The sequence below is a fragment of the Cygnus olor genome, chromosome 29 (assembly GCF_009769625.2).
Source record: "Cygnus olor isolate bCygOlo1 chromosome 29, bCygOlo1.pri.v2, whole genome shotgun sequence".
Classification (NCBI taxonomy): domain Eukaryota; kingdom Metazoa; phylum Chordata; class Aves; order Anseriformes; family Anatidae; genus Cygnus; species Cygnus olor.
Window position 1 is genome coordinate 33,580 of NC_049197.1, and position 16,389 is coordinate 49,968.

Below are 16,389 nucleotides of genomic sequence, written 5' to 3' on the forward strand. Positions count from 1 at the left end.
AGCGTCCCCCATGCCCCCCTATAGAGCCCCCCCCCATAGCGCCCGCCCCCCCCCCCGCAGCCCTCCCATAGCGGGCAGGATGCGGCCCCCCCCCCGCCCCGCCCCGCCCCGCCCCGGGGGGGCCCCGCAGCCGCCGCCTCCCTCCTGCAGCGCCGGGGCCATGGGGCGGCCGGGGGGGCTCCTGCTGCTGCCGCTGCTGCTGGCGGCCCCTGGGGGGGCAGGTGAGGGGGGGGGGATGAGGGGATAGGGCCCCCCCCCCGGGCCCCCCCTGACCCCCCCGGCCTGCCGCAGGGTCCTGCCAGCCGCAGCCCACCTGTGAGGAGTGCATCCGCTCACACCCCCACTGCGCGTGGTGCGAGGAGCCGGTGAGTGGGACCCCCCGGGACCCCCCCGCGACCCCCCCGGGACCCCTCCGCGACCCCCAGGGCACCCCCAGGGGGGGCTCACCCCCAACTCTCACCTGCCCCGCTAGGGAATCGGGGGCCCCGTGTCCTGGGGGGGGGGGCCAATGTCCTGGGGGGGTCCCTGTGTCCTGGGGAGGGGGTCCCTACTTTTGGGGGTTCACGTTGAGGGGTGGGGGCCCCATGGGGGGGTCCCATGAAGGTCCCAGACTGATTTCGGGGGTGCCTGGGGGTCTCCTAGGGTCACGCTGTGCCGGGGGGGTCCCGGGGGGGCCCCGCTGTCCCCCGGATGCCCCACGCACCCCATGGGGGGGGCACTTGGTCCCTGAGGTCCCGGGGGGGGTCCCGGGGGTCCCTGGGCTCCTCACTGTGCCATGGGGTCCCCACTGTCCCCAGGGTCCCCAAGGCCCCTGGGCTCCCCCCCATCCCCAGTGCCCCCCCCGTCCCAGGGGTCCCCCCTGTCCCCCCATGCCGTGGGGTGCCCGCCGCGCCCCTGTCCTCTTGGTGCCCCCCCCGGGCCCCGCGGTTTGTCACCAGGAAGCAGCGAAACCTCGGTGACAAACAGCGGGGGGGCGGGGGGGGTGCACCCGGCCCCGTCTCGCACGTCCCAGGGGTGCGGGGGGGAGGGGCGGGGGGGGTGGGGTAATGGGTGCGGGGGGGAGGCGCGGGGGGCACGGGTGCAGGGGACGTGGAGCAACGGGCGCAGGAGGGACGTGGGGTGCAGAGGGAAATGGGGGGCAGGGGACATGCGGGGTGCTGGGGGCAGGTGCTGGGGGCAGGACCCACATGGGGTGCAGGGTGAGCGGTGCAAGTGCTGGGTGCAGGTGACGGATGTGGGGTGCTGGGCGCAGGGTGCTGGATGGGGGGTGCACGACCACAGGGGGTGCTGGGTGCAGGTGCAGGGTGCAGGACCCAGGTGCAGGGTGTTGGAGGGTGCAGGTGCTGGGTGCAGGTGCTGGGTGCTGGAAGGGGGTGCGGGACCACAGAGGGCGCAGGGTGCTGGGTGCACGGTGCTCGGTGCCGGACCCAGGACCCAGGCGGGTGCTTCCCCCCCCACCCCGCCCAGGACTTCACGCGGGGGGGGCAGGCGGAGGCGTCGCGCTGCGCCCCCCGGGAGGCCCTGGAGCGCGCCGGGTGCCCCCCCCACGCCGTGCTGGAGCCCCGCGGGCGCACGCGGGTGCTGGAGGACGAGGAGCTGGGGGGGGCCGGGGGGGGCAGGACGCAGAGCCAGCTGCGGCCCCAGAGGATTGCGCTGGAGCTTCGGCCTGGTGCGGGGGGGCCGGGGGGGTGGTACTGGGGGGGGTGGAATGGGGGTGGAACTGGGATGGGGGTGGTGGAATGGGGGTGATGGGGGAAATGGGGGGGGAATGGGGATGGGGGGGGTGGGATGGGGGCAGATGGGGATGGAGGCGGGTAATGGGGGTGGAAGGGGGGGGAATGAGGATGGGGGGGAGTGGGGGGAGGATGGGTTTGGAATGGGGGGGGCAGGTGGGGGTGGAAGGGGGGGTAAATGGGGATGGGGGAGATGGGGGTGCAATGGGGGGGTGGGGAGAGGGAGGGCAGTCGGGGCAGATGGGGGGGATGGGGCACTGAGGTCCCGGGGGGGTCCCCTGACTGCCCCCCCAGGCGAGGAGCGGCCCCTGGAGGTGCGGTTCCGGCGCGCGGGCGGCCTCCCGCTGGACCTCTACTACCTGATGGACCTCTCGTACTCCATGCGCGACGACCTGCGCACGCTGCGCCGCCTGGGCAGCGACCTGCTGGCCGCCCTGCGCAACGCCTCCACCTCCGTGCGCATCGGTGGGACCCCCCCCGGGGAAAAAAAACAGCAAAAACACCCAAACCCCTCCAACCCCCCCCCAAACCCACGCTGAGCGCGCCGTGCCCTCGCAGGGTTCGGCGCCTTCGTGGACAAGCCGGTGCTGCCGTTCGTCAGCACGGTGCCCTCCAAGCTGCACAACCCCTGCCCCGAGCGGGGGCAGCCCTGCGACCCCCCCGCCGCCTTCCGCCACCTGCTCTCGCTCACCGCTGACGCCGGGGAGTTCGCGCGGCGCCTCGAGGGGCAGCGCATCTCCGGCAACCTCGACGCGCCCGAGGGGGGCTTCGACGCCATGATGCAGGTGGCGCTGTGCCAGGTGGGGGCTGGGGGCGAGGGGGGCAGGCAAAAGGGGAGGGGGCGTGCAAGAGAGCAACAGGGGGCACGTGCAAGGGGGGAGCACGTGCAATAGAGAGGGCACGTGCAAGAGGGGGGCATGTGCAAGAGAGGGGGCACAGGCAAGGAGAGGCACACGGAAAGTGGGGGGTTGTGCAAGGGGGGGGCACAGGCAAGAGTGCAAGTGTGCATGAGAGCAAGTGCGTGCAAGAGTGCAGATGTATGCAAGGGTATCTGCGTGCAAGAGCAAAAGCGGGGCTGCATGCAGGAGTAGTGGTGCATGCAGGAGAGTGGGTGCGTGCAAACGGGCACAAGAGTAGGTGTGCATATGCGCGTGCCTGCTGGTGTGCATGGCTGTGTGTGTGTGCAAGCTGGTGGCAGTGGGGTCTGCAAGTATGTGTGCAAGAGAGCAGTTGTGCCTTCCTGCAAGCAGAGCATGTGCAAGGTGCTGTGCCTGCCCTGCATGCCGCACGCGTGCGAGGTGCAGTGCGTGTGCAAAGCCCCGTGCAAGGCATGGTGCGCGTGCAAGGCCTGGTGCCCGCAGGAGCGCATCGGCTGGCGCCCCGTGACGCGGCTGCTGGTGTTTGCCTCGGACGACGCGTTCCACACGGCAGGCGACGGGCGCCTGGCCGGCATCGTCCTGCCCAGCGACAGCCGCTGCCACCTGGACGCCAGCGGCGTCTACAACCGCAGCCACCTCTACGTAGGTGCCGGCACCCCGGGGGGGGGCGGATTTTGATGGGGGGGGGCACGCAGCGCCCACTCGTGCCCCCCCCCTCTGCAGGATTACCCCTCGGTGGGGCACTTGGCGCAGGTGCTGTCGGCCGCCAACATCCAGCCCATCTTCGCCGTCACCCGGCCCACGGTGCCGCTCTACAAGGTCCGGGGGGGTTGGGAAGAGGGGGGTGGGGCGGGGGGGGCACCGCAATGATGCCGGGTCCCTGACCCCCCCCCCCCGCAGGAGCTGAGCCGCCTGATCCCCAAGTCGGTGGTGGGGGAGCTGCGGGACGACTCCAGCAACGTGGTGCAGCTCATCACGGACGCCTACAACGTGAGGGGGGTGGGGGGGTTACGGGGGGGGGAGGCACGGGGGGACACCTGGGGCACGGGGGATGGGGGGGGATGGGGGGGGCACGGGGGACATGGGGACGCTGGGCACATGGGGGGGCAGAAGGAACATGGGGACACGGGGGGGGGGGTGCTGACGTGCGCCCCCCCCCTCCCGCCCCCCCCAGAGCCTGACCTCGACGGTGGAGCTGCAGCACTCGCCACTGCCCCCCGGGCTCAGCCTCAGCTTCCAGGCCCACTGCGGGGGCCCCCCCGAGCCCCCCCAGCCCCACCGCGGCCTCTGCTCGGGCGTGCGCGTCAACCAGCAGGTGGGGGGGGGGGGGCGTCACACGGGGGTCCCCTTGCCGCTCGTGTCCCTGACCCGGGGGTGTCCCCGTCCCATGGTTGTCCCCATCCCTCGGGTGTCCCCATCCTGTGGGTGTCCCCTTCCCATGAATGTCTCCAAGCCGTGGCTGTCCCCATCCCATGGGTGTCCCTGTCCCGTGGATGCCTCCCGTCAGTGTCCCCATCCCACGAATGTCCCCGTCCCATGAGTGTCTCCACACTGTGGCTGTCCCCACGCCGTGGGTGTCCCCACCCCACAAATGTCCCCACCGTGTGGTTGTGGTGTCCCCTTCCCATGGGTGTCCCTGTCCCTTGTGTGTCCCCTCACTGGTAGCGTCCCCAACCCACGGCTGTCCCCCCCCCCGTGGCTGTCCCCCCCCCGTGGCTGTCCCCAACTTTTGGGTGTCCCCCCCCCCCCGTGGCTGTCCCCCCCCAGGTGAACTTCACGGTGCGGGTGCGGGCGGACGCGTGCCTGGAGGCCCCCCAGCACGTGGCCCTGCGGGTGCTGGGGGTGCCGGAGCAGCTGCACCTCGAGGTGCGCACCCTCTGCCACTGCCCCTGCGCCCAGCGCGCCCCCCGTGCCCCCCTCTGCCACGGGGGCGACCTCGACTGCGGCGTCTGCAGGTCTGGGGGGGCCCGGGGGGGGGGCTGTGGGGTCAGATACGGGTCAGTGGGGTCAGATGGGGGCGGTGGGGTGGGGGCTTTGGGCAGGGTGGGGGCAATGGGGTCAGATGGGGGTAATGGGGTCAGATAGGGGGCGGTGGGGTGGGGGCTGTGGGGTGAGATACGGGTCAATGCGGTCAGATGGGGGCGGTGGGGTGGGGGCTATGGGGTCAGGTGGGGGCAATGGGGTCAGATGGGGGTGGTGGGGTGGGGGCTGTGGGGCTGACCCTGCCCCCCCCACCCCAAGGTGCCCCGTGGGCCGTCAGGGCCGGCGCTGCGAGTGCGAGGGGCCGGAGGCAGAGGAGGAGGTGGGGGGGGGCTGCCGGCCCCCCAACAGCACGGCCCCCCCCTGCAGCGGGCGGGGGCACTGCGTCTGCGGCGCCTGCGAGTGCCCCCCCGGGCTGAGCGGCCGCTTCTGCGAGTGCGACAGCAGCGCCTGCGAGCGGCACGAGGGGCTGCCCTGCGGAGGTGGGTGCAGGGGGAATATGGGGGACACGGGGGGGGGCAGTCTGTGGGGTCCCCATCCCTTGGAGGGGTCCTGTCCTGGTGGTGTGCCCCCGTGGGGTCCCCTCCCCATTGCATATCCCCACGGGGTCCCATCCTTGCTGTGTTCCCATGGGTCCTGTCCGTGTCCTGTGGGTTTGGTCCCCGTCCTTTGGGTCCTGTCCCCATCCCCTGGGACCCACCCCCACCCTTAGGGTCCCGTCCCTGCCCTTAGGGATCTGTCTCTGTCCCTGTCCCCTGGGTCCCGTCCCTGTCCCCTTCCCACAGATCCCATCCATGTGCTGTGGGTTTGGTCCCCATCCTTAAGGTCCCGTCCCCTGGGTTCTGTCCCTGTCCCCATCCTTTGGCCCCTGTCCCTGTCCCCGTCCCTATCCTCAGGGCTCCATCTCTGTCCTCATCCTTTGGGTCCTGTCCCTGTTCCCGGAGCCCTGTCCCTTTCCCTATCCTTAGAGTCCCACCCCCATCCCCTGGGTCCTGTCCCCGTCCCCGTCCTTAGGGTCCCGTCCCCGTCCCTATCCTTAGGTTCCCATTCCCTGGTCCTGACCCCGTCCCATTCCCACAGACCCCACCCGTGCCCTGTGGGTCCTGTCCCCATCCTTGGGGTCCAGCCCCTGCCCTCAGGGTCCCGTCCCTGTCCCCATCCCCTGGGTCCCATCCTTAGGGTCCCGTCCCCGTCCCCCCCGTGTCCCGCGGGTGCCGTGCGGGCTCCCACGGCCGCGTCCTGTTGCAGGCCCGCAGCGGGGCGCGTGCGAGTGCGGGCGGTGCCGGTGCCACGCGGGCTTCGCGGGCGGCGGCTGCGGGTGCAGCCTGGCGCGGGGCGGCTGCCGCCGGGGGGGCCGCGAGTGCAGCGGGCGGGGGCGCTGCGAGTGCGGGCGCTGCCGCTGCCAGCCCGGCTTTGTGGGGCCCTTCTGCGCCCGCTGCCCCTCCTGCCCCGGGCCCTGCCAGCGCCTGCGGTGAGCGGGGGGCAACGGGGGGACAGGGGACACTGGGGCGTTGGGGACATTGGGGGTTGGGGAATGGGGCGCGTGGGATGGGGACAGGGGGACAGGGATGGGATGGGGACAGGGGCACGTAGGGACAGGGATGGGAGGGGAATGGGGACAAGGGACGTGGGGACATGGGGTGGCTGGGGAATGGGGACAGGGATGGGATGGGGGCAGGGGACGTGGGGACAGGGACGGGTGGGGACACGGAGGGTACGGACGGGGTGGCCGCGATGTGGGGACGAGGGCTTGGAGGGTATGGGGTGGCCGTGGGCACGGGGACGCGGGGGGGGACCCTGGGGACACGGGGACAGGTACAGGGGGGGACCGGGGGTCTGGGGACAGGGACAGGGACAGGGCCGTGACGGGGCCAGGGGCTGCCCCCAGGGACTGCGTGGATTGCGGCGCCTTCGGGGGGGGGCCCCTGCGCGGGAACTGCAGCCAGGCCTGCAACGGGACGGTGCTGCGGGTGCTGCCCCCCCCGGCCCCCCCCACCCCCGCCCTGTGCCGGGAGAAGGCGGCCGACGGGCGCATCCTCGTCTTCCTCATCGAGCGGGGGGGCGGCGAGGAGGAGGACGAGGAGGAGGAGGAGGACGGCGGGGACGTGGCGGTCACCGTCTGGGCTGAGGAGGGTGAGCACAGGGGGGCGCCGGGACCCCAAGCCCCCCAGGGACCCCACACCTGGGGGTCCCCAAACCCCAAGGGACTGGGTTGGGGGGGGGGGGCTGGTCTCATGGGACCCCCTGGCTGGGGTTGGGGAGGTGCTGGCCCCCACAGGACCCCCTTGACCATGGTGAGGGGGGACCCTTGGCCCCCATGGGACCCCTGGCGGGGTTTGGGGGGTCCTGGCCCCCCTGGGACCCCTTGGATGGGTTTTGGGGGGGGGGGGGGTCCTGGCCCCCGTGGCACCCCTTAGACAGGCCTGGGGATGTCCTGGTGTCCATGGGCCCCCCCAGCTGTGTTCGGGGGGCTCCTGGCCACCACGCACCCCCCCCTGCCGGGTTCGGGGGGGCGGTGGGGGCCCCCCCGGCCCCGCTGACCCCCACCCCCAGCCCCCCCGCAGCACCCGGCGGCGCTGGCGGCCGGGCTGGTGGCCGGGATCGTGGCGGGGGGGCTGCTGCTGGCGGCCGGGGGCCGCGGCTGGGCCGAGCTCCGCGACCGGCGCGAGGTGCGACGCTTCGAGCGGGAGCGGCGCCGCGCGCGCTGGGACGAGGTACGGGACCGGGGGGGGCTGCGGGACCCCCGGGGGGGCTGCGGGGCCGGGGGGGTCCCGGTGCCGGCGGTGACCCCGTGTCTGTGCCCCCCCCCGCAGAACAACCCCTTGTTCAGGAGCGCCACCACCACCGTCGTCAACCCCGGCTACTGCCCGCAGCGAGGGGACGGCGGCGCGGGGGGCCCGCAGTGACCCCCCCCGAGCGTCCCCCCTTTTTGTCCTTGGACCCTGACCCCCGCCCCCCCCCCCCCCAAAAGAAGCCCCCTCCCGGCAGAAGAAGCAGAGCCGAGGGTAGAAAAGGGAAACCATCGAGTTTTATTTAAATACCCTACCGGCACGAAGGAACAGACGCCACGCTACTGGTAAAAAGAGACGAGTTTATGGCCTTATAAAAACTACAGCTCGAAAGGGATGCTGGCCCCCGCCGCGCCCCCCCGCCCCCCCATAGCAAAATAAGTATATTAAAAACAACGAAAACCGAAACAAAACGGAACCCCCCCCCCGAGCCGCGGCGCCGCGCGCGGTTTCGCTCCCGTTCCTCGTCAGCCCCCGCCGCGCCCACGGCCGCTCCTTTGCGCCCCCCCCCCGGCGGTAACGGAGCCCCCGCGGGGTTTGGGGGCGACCCCGTGCCCGCGTCCGGCCCCTCCCGGCGCTGCTCGCCCCGGGGGGGTCCCCGCCGCCCCCACACGGCTCCCCCAGAAGAGGAAGAGGGGGGAGGCCGCGGGGGCCCCCAGGGGGGTGTTGGGGGACTACGGGGGGGGCAGCCGCCGAATCGCCCCCCCCCGTGGGAGCGCTGCCCCGAGGCGTTCCCCCCCCCGCCCTGGGTTTGGTTTTGAGGCCGGCGCTTTCGGAGGCGCCGGGGGGGGGGCGGTTGCTCGGCTCGCAGCGGGCTGAGGGGGGCTGGGGGGGCCCTGAGCGGGCCCGGGCGCTGCCCCCTCCTCCCCAGGGACCCCGACGCAGCGGGGGGGCCCCGCGCTCCCCCCAGGATGGCTCAGAAGTGAGCAGAAGCCCCCCCCCGGCTTCTCGGCTCTCCCCACGCGACGGCTCCTGGGCTTTGACCGGGTCACGGGGACTTCTGGGGTCGGTTTTGGGGTCGGTTTTGGGGCTGGGGGCTCTGGGCAGCCCCCCCGTGAAGGTGGCGGTGGGGCGGGGGCCCACGAGCCCCAAACCCTGGCGAGCACCGAGAGGGGAAGTGGCCGGGGCGGGCCCCGCCTCTCGCTCCGCTTTTCTCGCAAAACCCGAGGGTTTTGGGGCAGGCTCCTGGCCGCCGGGCGCCCCACCCGCGGGATTTGGGGCGCGCCGCTCTCGGGCCGCCGGGAGGCGCCCGGCGGTGGGGGGGCCGGGGGGGGACGAGAGGAAGGCCGCCGCCGGCCGGGGGAAGGTTTCCGGATCGTCTTCGGCCTATGTACAGTGTCGGGACCTCGTCCGGCAGTCCTGGGGGGGCGGCGCCCCCGGCCCCGCGGCGGGGGGGGCCCCGAGCGCCCGGCCGCGCCCCGCTGCGAGCGGTCACCTCGGCCTAGAGCAGCAGCTGCGCCTCGGGGGCTTTGGTTTGGCAGCCTTGGCACATCCGTTTGTGTCGCAGCAGCCGGTCTGTCCTGGAGAAGCTCTGCGGGGGGACACGGGGAGGGCGTGAGGAGCCCCCCCGGCGAGGAGGAGCCCCCCCGGGGGCGAGGAGCCCCCCCAGGCCCTGCTGCCCCGTACCTGCATGCAGCGCTCGCACTGGTAGGGCTTCTCGCCGCTGTGCACGCGCTTGTGGCGCTCCAGGTGGTACTTCTGGATGAAGCGCATGTCGCACACGTCGCACTCGAAGGGCTTCTCGCCTGGGGGCACGGGGGGCGCTCAGGGGGGGGAACGCTGCCCCTGCCTCGAGGTAACGAGCCCGGGGCGGTTAATTAGGCTGGGGGGGTTATTTGGGGCGCCCTTACCGGTGTGGATGAGGATGTGCCTCTTGAGGTGGTAGCTGCTGCGGAAGGCGCCGTAGCAGAGCTCGCAGATGAAGTTCTTGGCGCTGCTCAGCTGGAAGGAGCCGTTCTGCTTGATCACCACCATCTGGGGGGGCGGCCCCGTCAGCCCCCACCGCCAGCGGGGCTGGGCGCTGCCCCCCCCCATCCTCCCCCCCCACCTGCCTTTTTGATGGAGTTTTTGGGCTGCGACGCCTCAGCCGTCTCCTCCTCCTTGCGGCCGCGCGGCTTCTCGCCGTCCTGGCGCAGCGCCTTGTGGGGCGGGGCGGGGGGGGCGGAAAAAAACTCGCGGTGAGACCCCCGGCGGCGCCGCTGCTGCCGCCGCTGCCGCCGCTGCTGCTGCCGCCGCTGCCGCCGCCGCCGCCGCTGCTGCCCCCGCGTCCCCCCGCGCTGCGGCCGTACCAGCACCTCCGGGCTGCCGCCGCCGCCGCGCTCGCGGCCCTCCGCCGCCGCCTTGGCGCCCTGCTTCGGCATCATCTTCTTGCTGGCCGCCGTGGGCACGAGGCACACGCCCGAGAGGCCCTCGCACGCCAGGAGGCTCGCCTGGAGGGGGGGCGCGGGGGGGCGAGAAGAGAAGAGAAGAGAAGGGCGGCGAGCTGCAGGTGCGAGCCACGCAGCGCCCCGGCCCTCCACACGCGGCGCCCGAAGCCCTGCCGGGGACGGGGGGGGGCGCCTCACGCCGCCCCGGGGGGGGGGCGCGAGCCAAAGCGGGGGCCTAACCGCTAACGGGGGGCGGGGGGGGCAGAGGGGAGGGGGGGGACGCGGGGAGAGGAGGGGGGCGGGGGGAGCGCGGCCGGGCCGGGGAGAGATGCCCGGCGGCGGTGGCGGCTGGGGGGGGGCAGCCGGGGGGGCCGCCGGGCGTCCCGGGGCTGAGCGGCTCCCCGGGGGGGCGGGGGGGCGCGGGGCTCATTACCTGAGCCATGCTGGGTCTGTCTGTCTGTCTGTCTGTCCTCAACTGGCAATGCCTTAGCCTTAACGCTCCCAGGGAAGGATTTTAGGAAGCCTCGCTCTGGTTTTTTTTTGCTTTCTTTTGGCTTTTTGGCTTTTTTTGTATTTTTTGTGCGCTTTTCTCTCAGTTAATCATTTTTTTTTGGCCGGTCTTGCCCAGTACCCTCCACTTTGCCGACATCGTGCGGGGATCGGGGCGCCCGGTGCCGTGGCTGCGCTGGGGGGGGCGGCTCCTCCTCGGGCCCCCCCGGCGGGGACGGGGCCGGGCGGGGCGGGGGAGCGGGGGGACGGCGCCGGGGGGGGCCTCGGCGCCCTCACGGGGGGGTCATCCCCGGCCCCCCGCCCTCGGGGGGGCGCCGGCTCCGTGCGGGAGACGCTGCTGCGGGTCTTCGCCTGCGGGAAGGAGGAGACGTGATGGGGGGGGGGCACGGGGGGGGCGCACCCGGGAGGGTGGCACCGGGCGGGGGGGAGATGGGGGCGGGGGGAGCGGGCCTTAAAGGTGGGGGGGCACCTTAACGGGGGGTGGCACGGTGACAGGTCGCGGGGGGGGCTTTTGGGGGGCGGGGGTCACGCTGCAAGCCCCAAAAAGGGGGGGGGAACTGGGGAGGGGGGGCACCGGTCCCGGGGGGAGGTCTCGGTCCCCGGGGGGGGGGGATCGGGAGGGGGGCCGCCGGGCCCGGAGGGGGAGGTCACCGGGCCCCGGGGGGGGCTTCTCAGCTCCGGGGGGGTCTTATTACCGGGGGGGGCTTCTACCGGGGGGGTTCTCGGTCCCGGGGTCTTATTACCGGGGGGGGCCCTCGATCCCCGGGGGGTTCCGGTCCCGGGGCCCCACCCCCTCCCGCTGAGCCCCCCCCACCTGCAGCCCCTCCCCCTCCCCGCCCCCCCCATCCGGGCCCGGTGCCCCGCGGTGTGTGGCTGGGGGGGGCCGGGCCCGGCGCGGCGCCTCCCCCCCTCCCCCGTCCGCTCGCGGTGCCGGGGGGGCGGCGGGGCCCGTACCTGCCGGCCGCTCCGCTCCGCGCCGCCCCGAGTTTACAAACGGCCGCCGCCGCCCCCCCTTCCTCGGCCGCCGCCGCCGACCCGGAACCGGAAGCGCCCGCCCTCCCCTTCCTCTCCCCCCCCTCGCCGCCGCCGCCGCGGCCGGGACTTCCGGTGGGGAGCCGCGCGGGGGGAGCGGCGCCGCGCATGCGCGCTAAGGGCGCGTGAAGCCCAGCGCGGCGCCGCCATCTTGGGGCCGGGAGGGCGTCTCCAGGGCAACCGGGGGGGGGAGCGGGGCGGCCTGGGCCGGGGGGGGCGTTACTGCCCCCGGGGGTCCTCCGGCCCCCGGTACTGCCCCCGGGGGGTCCTTTCCCTCCATATTTCCCCCAAGGGGTCCTCCCACCCCCGGTACTGCCTCCGGGGGTTCCCTTCCCCCGGTGTTGCCCCCCGGGACCTCCTCCTGCCCCTGTTACTGCCCCCCGAGGGGTCCTTTCACGCCGTTATTGCCCCCCCATGGGGCCTTTCCCCCCGGTATTGCCCCCTGAGGGATCCTCCCACCCCCATTATTGCCCCCTGGGGGGTCCTTTCCCTGGATATTGCCCCCCAAGGGGTCCCTCTGCCCCGGTACTGCCCCTCGAGGGGACCTTTCCCTCCAAATCGGCCCCCAAGGGGTCCTCCCACCCCCATTATTGTCCCCCGGGGTGTCCTTCCCCCCCTGTTTCTGCCCCCCAGGGGCTCCTTGCCCCCTTGTATTGCCCCAGGGGTGGCTTTTAAACCTCTCCCCCCATTCTATGCCCCCCCCATCCCGCCGTGCCCCCGGCCCTGCCCTCCCCAGCGCCCCCCCCCCCGGCACTCCCCTCAGCCCCCCCCGCTGTCCCCAGCCTGCCCCCCCCCAGATGAGTGCCCCCGGTGCCCCCGTCCCACCCTGGGGTGGGGGCCAAATGGGGGGGGCACCCCCAGAGCCCCCCGGGCAGGGCCGGGCCCACCGCCGTCCCCTCACATTGCCATCGGGAGCCTTCAGCTGGGACCAGCAGCCCGTACTGGGCGCACTGGGAGGCGCTGGGCCGTCCCCGCAGCCCCTCCCTGGGGACGCCAGCGCCGGGGGGGGGCCGCACTTTGCCCCTGTCCGCTGGGAGGGGACGCGGGTGCCGGCTGCCGCCCTTCGCCCCCGCGCTTGTGGTGAGAAATCGGGCGAGGTGAGGGGAACGGGGGGGCCGGGGCATCGTCCCCTGGAAACAGGGACCCCCGCGGGGGAGTGACGGCCGCCCCGTGTCCGTCTGTCCCTCCGTGTGTCCGTCCGTCCTGTGTCCGTCCGTCCCGCAGGGATGAGCGGCGTGGCGGGGCCGTGATGGCGGAGGGCAGCGCGCTGGAGCGGCCGGGCCTGGACAGGGCGGCGGGGGAGGAATTCCTGCGGGAGGCCTTCGAGGTGCTGCTGGACGAGGCCGTCCGCAAGGGCACGGACACGGCCCTCAAGGTGCCAGCGGGGCCGGCACGGGGCGGGGGGGGCGTCCCCGAGCCCCTCCGGGGGTGCCGGGGGCTGAGCGCCGGGGCCTGGCCCAGGTGTGCGACTGGAGGGAGCCGCGGGAGCTGCGGGCGCTGCTGGACCTGGAGCTGCGCAGCCACGGGGAGCCCCCGCAGCGCCTGCTGCAGCGCTGCCGCGATGTCGCCCGCTACAGCGTCAAGACCGGTGAGCGCACGGACGGACCCGGCGGTCCTGGCCGATCCCAGTCGGTCCCAGTCGTTGGTCCCAGTCGGTCCCAGTCGATCCCAGGGCTGCCGGCAGGGCCCCCTCCCCGCCCGGCTGCTCCTTGCCCCGGGAGCGGGGGTCCCGCACGTCCCGGTCAGGGCCCCGCCACCCACACGGGTCCCAGCAGCCCCAGCCCCGCTCGCGTCCCCCCACCCATTAAGGTCCCCCCCCAAAGATCCCAACAACGCCACTCGTGTCCCTGTTACCCATAAAGGTCCCAGCAACCTCACTTGCGTCCCCCCACCCATTAAGGTGTCACCCCCAAGACCCCACCCGCCCCGCTCGTGTCCCCCCACCCCACGGACCTAGCTGCACCCCCCTTTGCCGCCCCGTGGCCGCGTCCCCGTGGTCCTGTCAGGGCCGTGTCCCCGGGGTCCCGCAGTGCGGGGGCTCCCGGCCCCCCCGTGGCTGATGCCCCCCACGTCCCCCCCCAGGACACCCCCGCTTCTTCAACCAGCTCTTCTCGGGGCTGGACCACCACGCGCTGGCGGGACGCCTGCTGACCGAGGCCCTCAACACCAGCCAGTGGGTGCCTGGGGACGCGGGGGCGGTTCTCGGGGCGTGGGGGGGCTCCGTTTCCAGCCCCCCCCGGTCCTGTCGCGCTGCCCCCAGGTACACGTACGAGATCGCCCCGGTGTTCGTGCTGATGGAGGAGGTGGTGCTGGCCAAGCTGCGGGAGCTGGTGGGATGGGGCAGCGGCGACGGCACCTTCTGCCCCGGTGTGTGTGTGGGGGGAGCTGCGGGGGGGTCCCGGGGTCCGCATCGCCCCCCGGGGCCGGTGCTGAGCGCCCCCCCCGCAGGAGGCTCCGTCTCCAACATGTACGCCATGAACGTCGCCCGCTTCCAGCGCTTCCCCGAGGGCCGGCAGAGGGGCAGCCGGGCCCTGCCGCGCCTGGCGCTCTTCGCCTCACAGGAGGTGGGGACGGGGACAGGGTGGGGGGGCTCGGGGGCAGCCCCCCCCGGCCCCCCAACCCTGCTGCCCCCCCCCAGAGCCACTACTCCGTCGAGAAGGGGGCCGCCTTCCTGGGCATCGGCACCGACAACGTCTTCCTGGTGCGCGCGGATGAGAGGTGAGGGCCCTGGGCACCGTGGGGGGGGTCGGGACGGGACCCCCAGCCCCGCCGCTGAGCCCCCGGCACCCCACAGGGGGAAGATGATCCCCGAGGAGCTGGAGAAGGAGATCGAGAGGGCGAAAGGCGAGGTGAGGCCACAGGGAGCCGGCCGTGGTGGGATCCTCTGTGAATCCCCTGACCCCGTTGTGCTGCCCCCAGCCCCAACGTGCTGCCCCTGGCCCAAATGTGCCACCCCCTGCCCCTACCTGCTGCTCCTCACCCCAATGTGCTGCCCCCGGCCCCAATGTGCTGCCCCTCACCCCAATGCGCTGCCCCCCACCCCAATGTGCTGCCCCCGGCCCCTACCTGCTGCCCCTCACCCCAATGTGCTGCCCCCGGCCCCAATGTGCTGCCCCTCACCCCAATGTGCTGCCCCTCACCCCAATGTGCTGCCCCCGGCCCCAATGCGCTGCCCCTCACCCCAATGTGCTGCCCCTCACCCCAATGTGCTGCCCCCGGCCCCAATGTGCTGCCCCTCACCCCAATGTGCTGCCCCTCACCCCAATGTGCTGCCCCCGGCCCCTACCTGCTGCCCCTCACCCCAATGTGCTGCCCCTCACCCCAATGTGCTGCCCCTCACCCCAATGCGCTGCCCCCGGCCCCATTGTGCTCCCCCCTGCAATGCACCGCCCCCATCCCGCTGTGCTGCCCCGTCCCCACCCCTGCCCCCGTCCCCACCCCGCCGCCCCCCAGGGCGCCGTGCCCTTCTTCGTCAGCGCCACGTGCGGCACCACCGTCCTGGGCGCCTTCGACCCGCTGGGCAGCGTGGCGGACGTGTGCCAGCGCCACGGCCTCTGGCTCCACGTGGACGTGAGTCTCCGGGGGGGGACGGGAGGGGTCTCCCCGCGGCCCCAATCCCCTGGGGTGCCCCGGGGGCGCCCCCTGCTCCCACCCCCTGTGCCCCGCAGGCCGCCTGGGGCGGGAGCGCGCTGCTCTCCAGGACGCACCGGCACCTCCTGGCCGGCATCGAGAGGTATCCGCGCTGCGAGACGGGCTCGGGACTCGCTGCTTAAGGACTCGGGGGGCTGGGGGGGCTGGGGGGGGCGGTGGCATCGTCCCCCTGACCCCCTGACCCCGTTCTCCTCCCAGGGCTGACTCGGTGGCCTGGAACCCGCACAAGATGCTGGCGGTGGGGCTGCAGTGCTCAGCTCTGCTCCTCCGCGACACCTCCGTAGGTCCCGCGCCCCCACCCCGGGACCTCCAGGCCCCCCAGGACCCCGGTGCTGAGCCCCCTGTGGCCTCCCCCAGGGGCTGCTGCAGCGGTGCCACGGGGCGGGCGCCGCGTACCTCTTCCAGCCCGACAAATTCTACGACGTGGCGTACGACACTGGCGACAAGACGGTGCAGTGCGGCCGCCGCGTCGACTGCCTCAAGCTCTGGCTGCTCTGGAAGGCCGTGGGCACCGAGGGGCTGGAGCGCCGCGTTGACAGGGCCTTCGCCTGCACCAGGCGAGCGCCGGGACCCCTCCCCGAGCCCAGGGGGGGCTGTGCGATGCCCCCCCCGCACCTCGTGGCCCCGGGGCCGTGGCTGACGCTGCTCCGTCCCCAGGTACCTGGCGGAGGAGCTGAGGCGGAGGGACGGCTTCCAGCTGGTGCTCGAGGTACGGGGCCGCGCGCCTGCGCCGCCATCGGGGTGATTTCACGCCTCGGTGCTGCGGCTTCGCGGGCGAGCCCCGGGGGGGTGGGAGCAGGGAGCACCCCCCTCCTGTCCTGCGGCCGCTTTGGGGTTCACACCAATCCACCAGGGTGTCCCCAGAAGCAGGGCACAGCCGGTGCCGGTGACCTCGGTGAGGTGCCGGTGACCCCCCGCCCTCAGCCCATTTTCTGCCCCCCCCGCCCCCCGCAGCCCGAATTCATCAACCTCTGCTTCTGGTTCGTGCCGCCCAGCCTGCGGGGCCGCGAGGGCCGCGAGGATTTCTGGCCGCGGCTGGGGAAGGTGAGCGCAGCACCCAGCCCCCCGCCCCCCCACAATCCCCCCGGCAGCCCCCCCATGGCCCTGTCCCCGTGCAGGTGGCCCCCGCCATCAAGGAGAGGATGATGAAGGAGGGCTCCATGATGGTGGGCTACCAGCCCCACGGCACCAGGGTCAACTTCTTCCGGCAGATCGTCACCAGCCCCGCCGTCACCAGGGCCGACCTCGACTTCTTCCTGGACGAGATCGAGAGGCTGGGGCGCGACCTCTAGGGCCCTGCACGCCCCCCTGGGGGGGGACATTTGGGGACCGAGGGCGGGGGGTGCTCCCCCTGCTCGTACCCCAGTGAAGGCTGGACCGGCCTCCACCGTGCTGTGAGGATGGGTGGAATAAACCCCTTTTTACCGTGGAATGAATCCCGTTTTACCAC

At 73.5% G+C, this 16,389-nt stretch overlaps 3 protein-coding genes across 8 annotated transcripts; 2 read left to right on the plus strand and 1 right to left on the minus strand.

Annotated features, from left to right (window-relative positions):
- The first annotated feature begins 113 nt into the window (after nt 1-113).
- Nucleotides 114-7,593, plus strand: ITGB7 (integrin subunit beta 7). Of its 3 annotated transcripts, XM_040539620.1 has the most exons (14): nt 1,091-1,340; nt 1,397-1,669; nt 2,028-2,198; nt 2,292-2,533; nt 3,095-3,253; nt 3,335-3,430; nt 3,512-3,601; nt 3,786-3,926; nt 4,379-4,566; nt 4,853-5,073; nt 5,840-6,062; nt 6,480-6,724; nt 7,145-7,305; nt 7,405-7,593. In XM_040539620.1, exons 1-14 carry the CDS (start codon nt 1,148-1,150, stop codon nt 7,495-7,497), a joined length of 2,496 nt encoding a protein of 831 aa, XP_040395554.1. In that variant the 5' UTR covers nt 1,091-1,147; the 3' UTR covers nt 7,498-7,593. The 3 variants fall into 3 exon arrangements, with proteins under 3 accessions (XP_040395555.1, XP_040395554.1, XP_040395553.1); XM_040539621.1 differs by lacking the exons at nt 1,091-1,340; nt 7,145-7,305; nt 7,405-7,593 and adding exons at nt 114-221; nt 292-365 and having other exon boundaries at nt 1,468-1,669; nt 6,480-7,133; XM_040539619.1 differs by lacking the exons at nt 7,145-7,305; nt 7,405-7,593 and having other exon boundaries at nt 6,480-7,134.
- Nucleotides 7,594-8,169: 576 nt separating this feature from the next.
- Nucleotides 8,170-11,350, minus strand: ZNF740 (zinc finger protein 740). 4 transcript variants are annotated; one of them, XM_040539624.1, is made up of 7 exons: nt 11,211-11,350; nt 10,378-10,607; nt 9,669-9,809; nt 9,432-9,518; nt 9,231-9,321; nt 9,007-9,125; nt 8,170-8,911 (listed from the first exon to the last, which is right to left on the minus strand). In XM_040539624.1, the coding sequence occupies exons 2-7, from the start codon at nt 10,393-10,395 to the stop codon at nt 8,822-8,824; spliced, it is 546 nt and encodes a 181-aa protein (XP_040395558.1). In that variant the 5' UTR covers nt 10,396-10,607; nt 11,211-11,350; the 3' UTR covers nt 8,170-8,821. The 4 variants fall into 4 exon arrangements, with proteins under 4 accessions (XP_040395558.1, XP_040395556.1, XP_040395557.1 ...); XM_040539622.1 differs by having other exon boundaries at nt 9,231-9,354; nt 11,211-11,348; XM_040539623.1 differs by having other exon boundaries at nt 9,231-9,354; nt 10,180-10,607; nt 11,211-11,347.
- Nucleotides 11,351-12,296: 946 nt separating this feature from the next.
- On the plus strand, nt 12,297-16,366 carry CSAD (cysteine sulfinic acid decarboxylase). Its single transcript, XM_040539627.1, has 14 exons — nt 12,297-12,663; nt 12,750-12,876; nt 13,371-13,461; nt 13,549-13,655; nt 13,737-13,852; nt 13,927-14,006; nt 14,083-14,137; nt 14,742-14,858; nt 14,957-15,021; nt 15,138-15,219; nt 15,297-15,496; nt 15,597-15,648; nt 15,894-15,983; nt 16,058-16,366. Exons 1-14 carry the CDS (start codon nt 12,538-12,540, stop codon nt 16,229-16,231), a joined length of 1,482 nt encoding a protein of 493 aa, XP_040395561.1. The 5' UTR covers nt 12,297-12,537; the 3' UTR covers nt 16,232-16,366.
- The last annotated feature ends 23 nt before the right edge of the window (nt 16,367-16,389 follow it).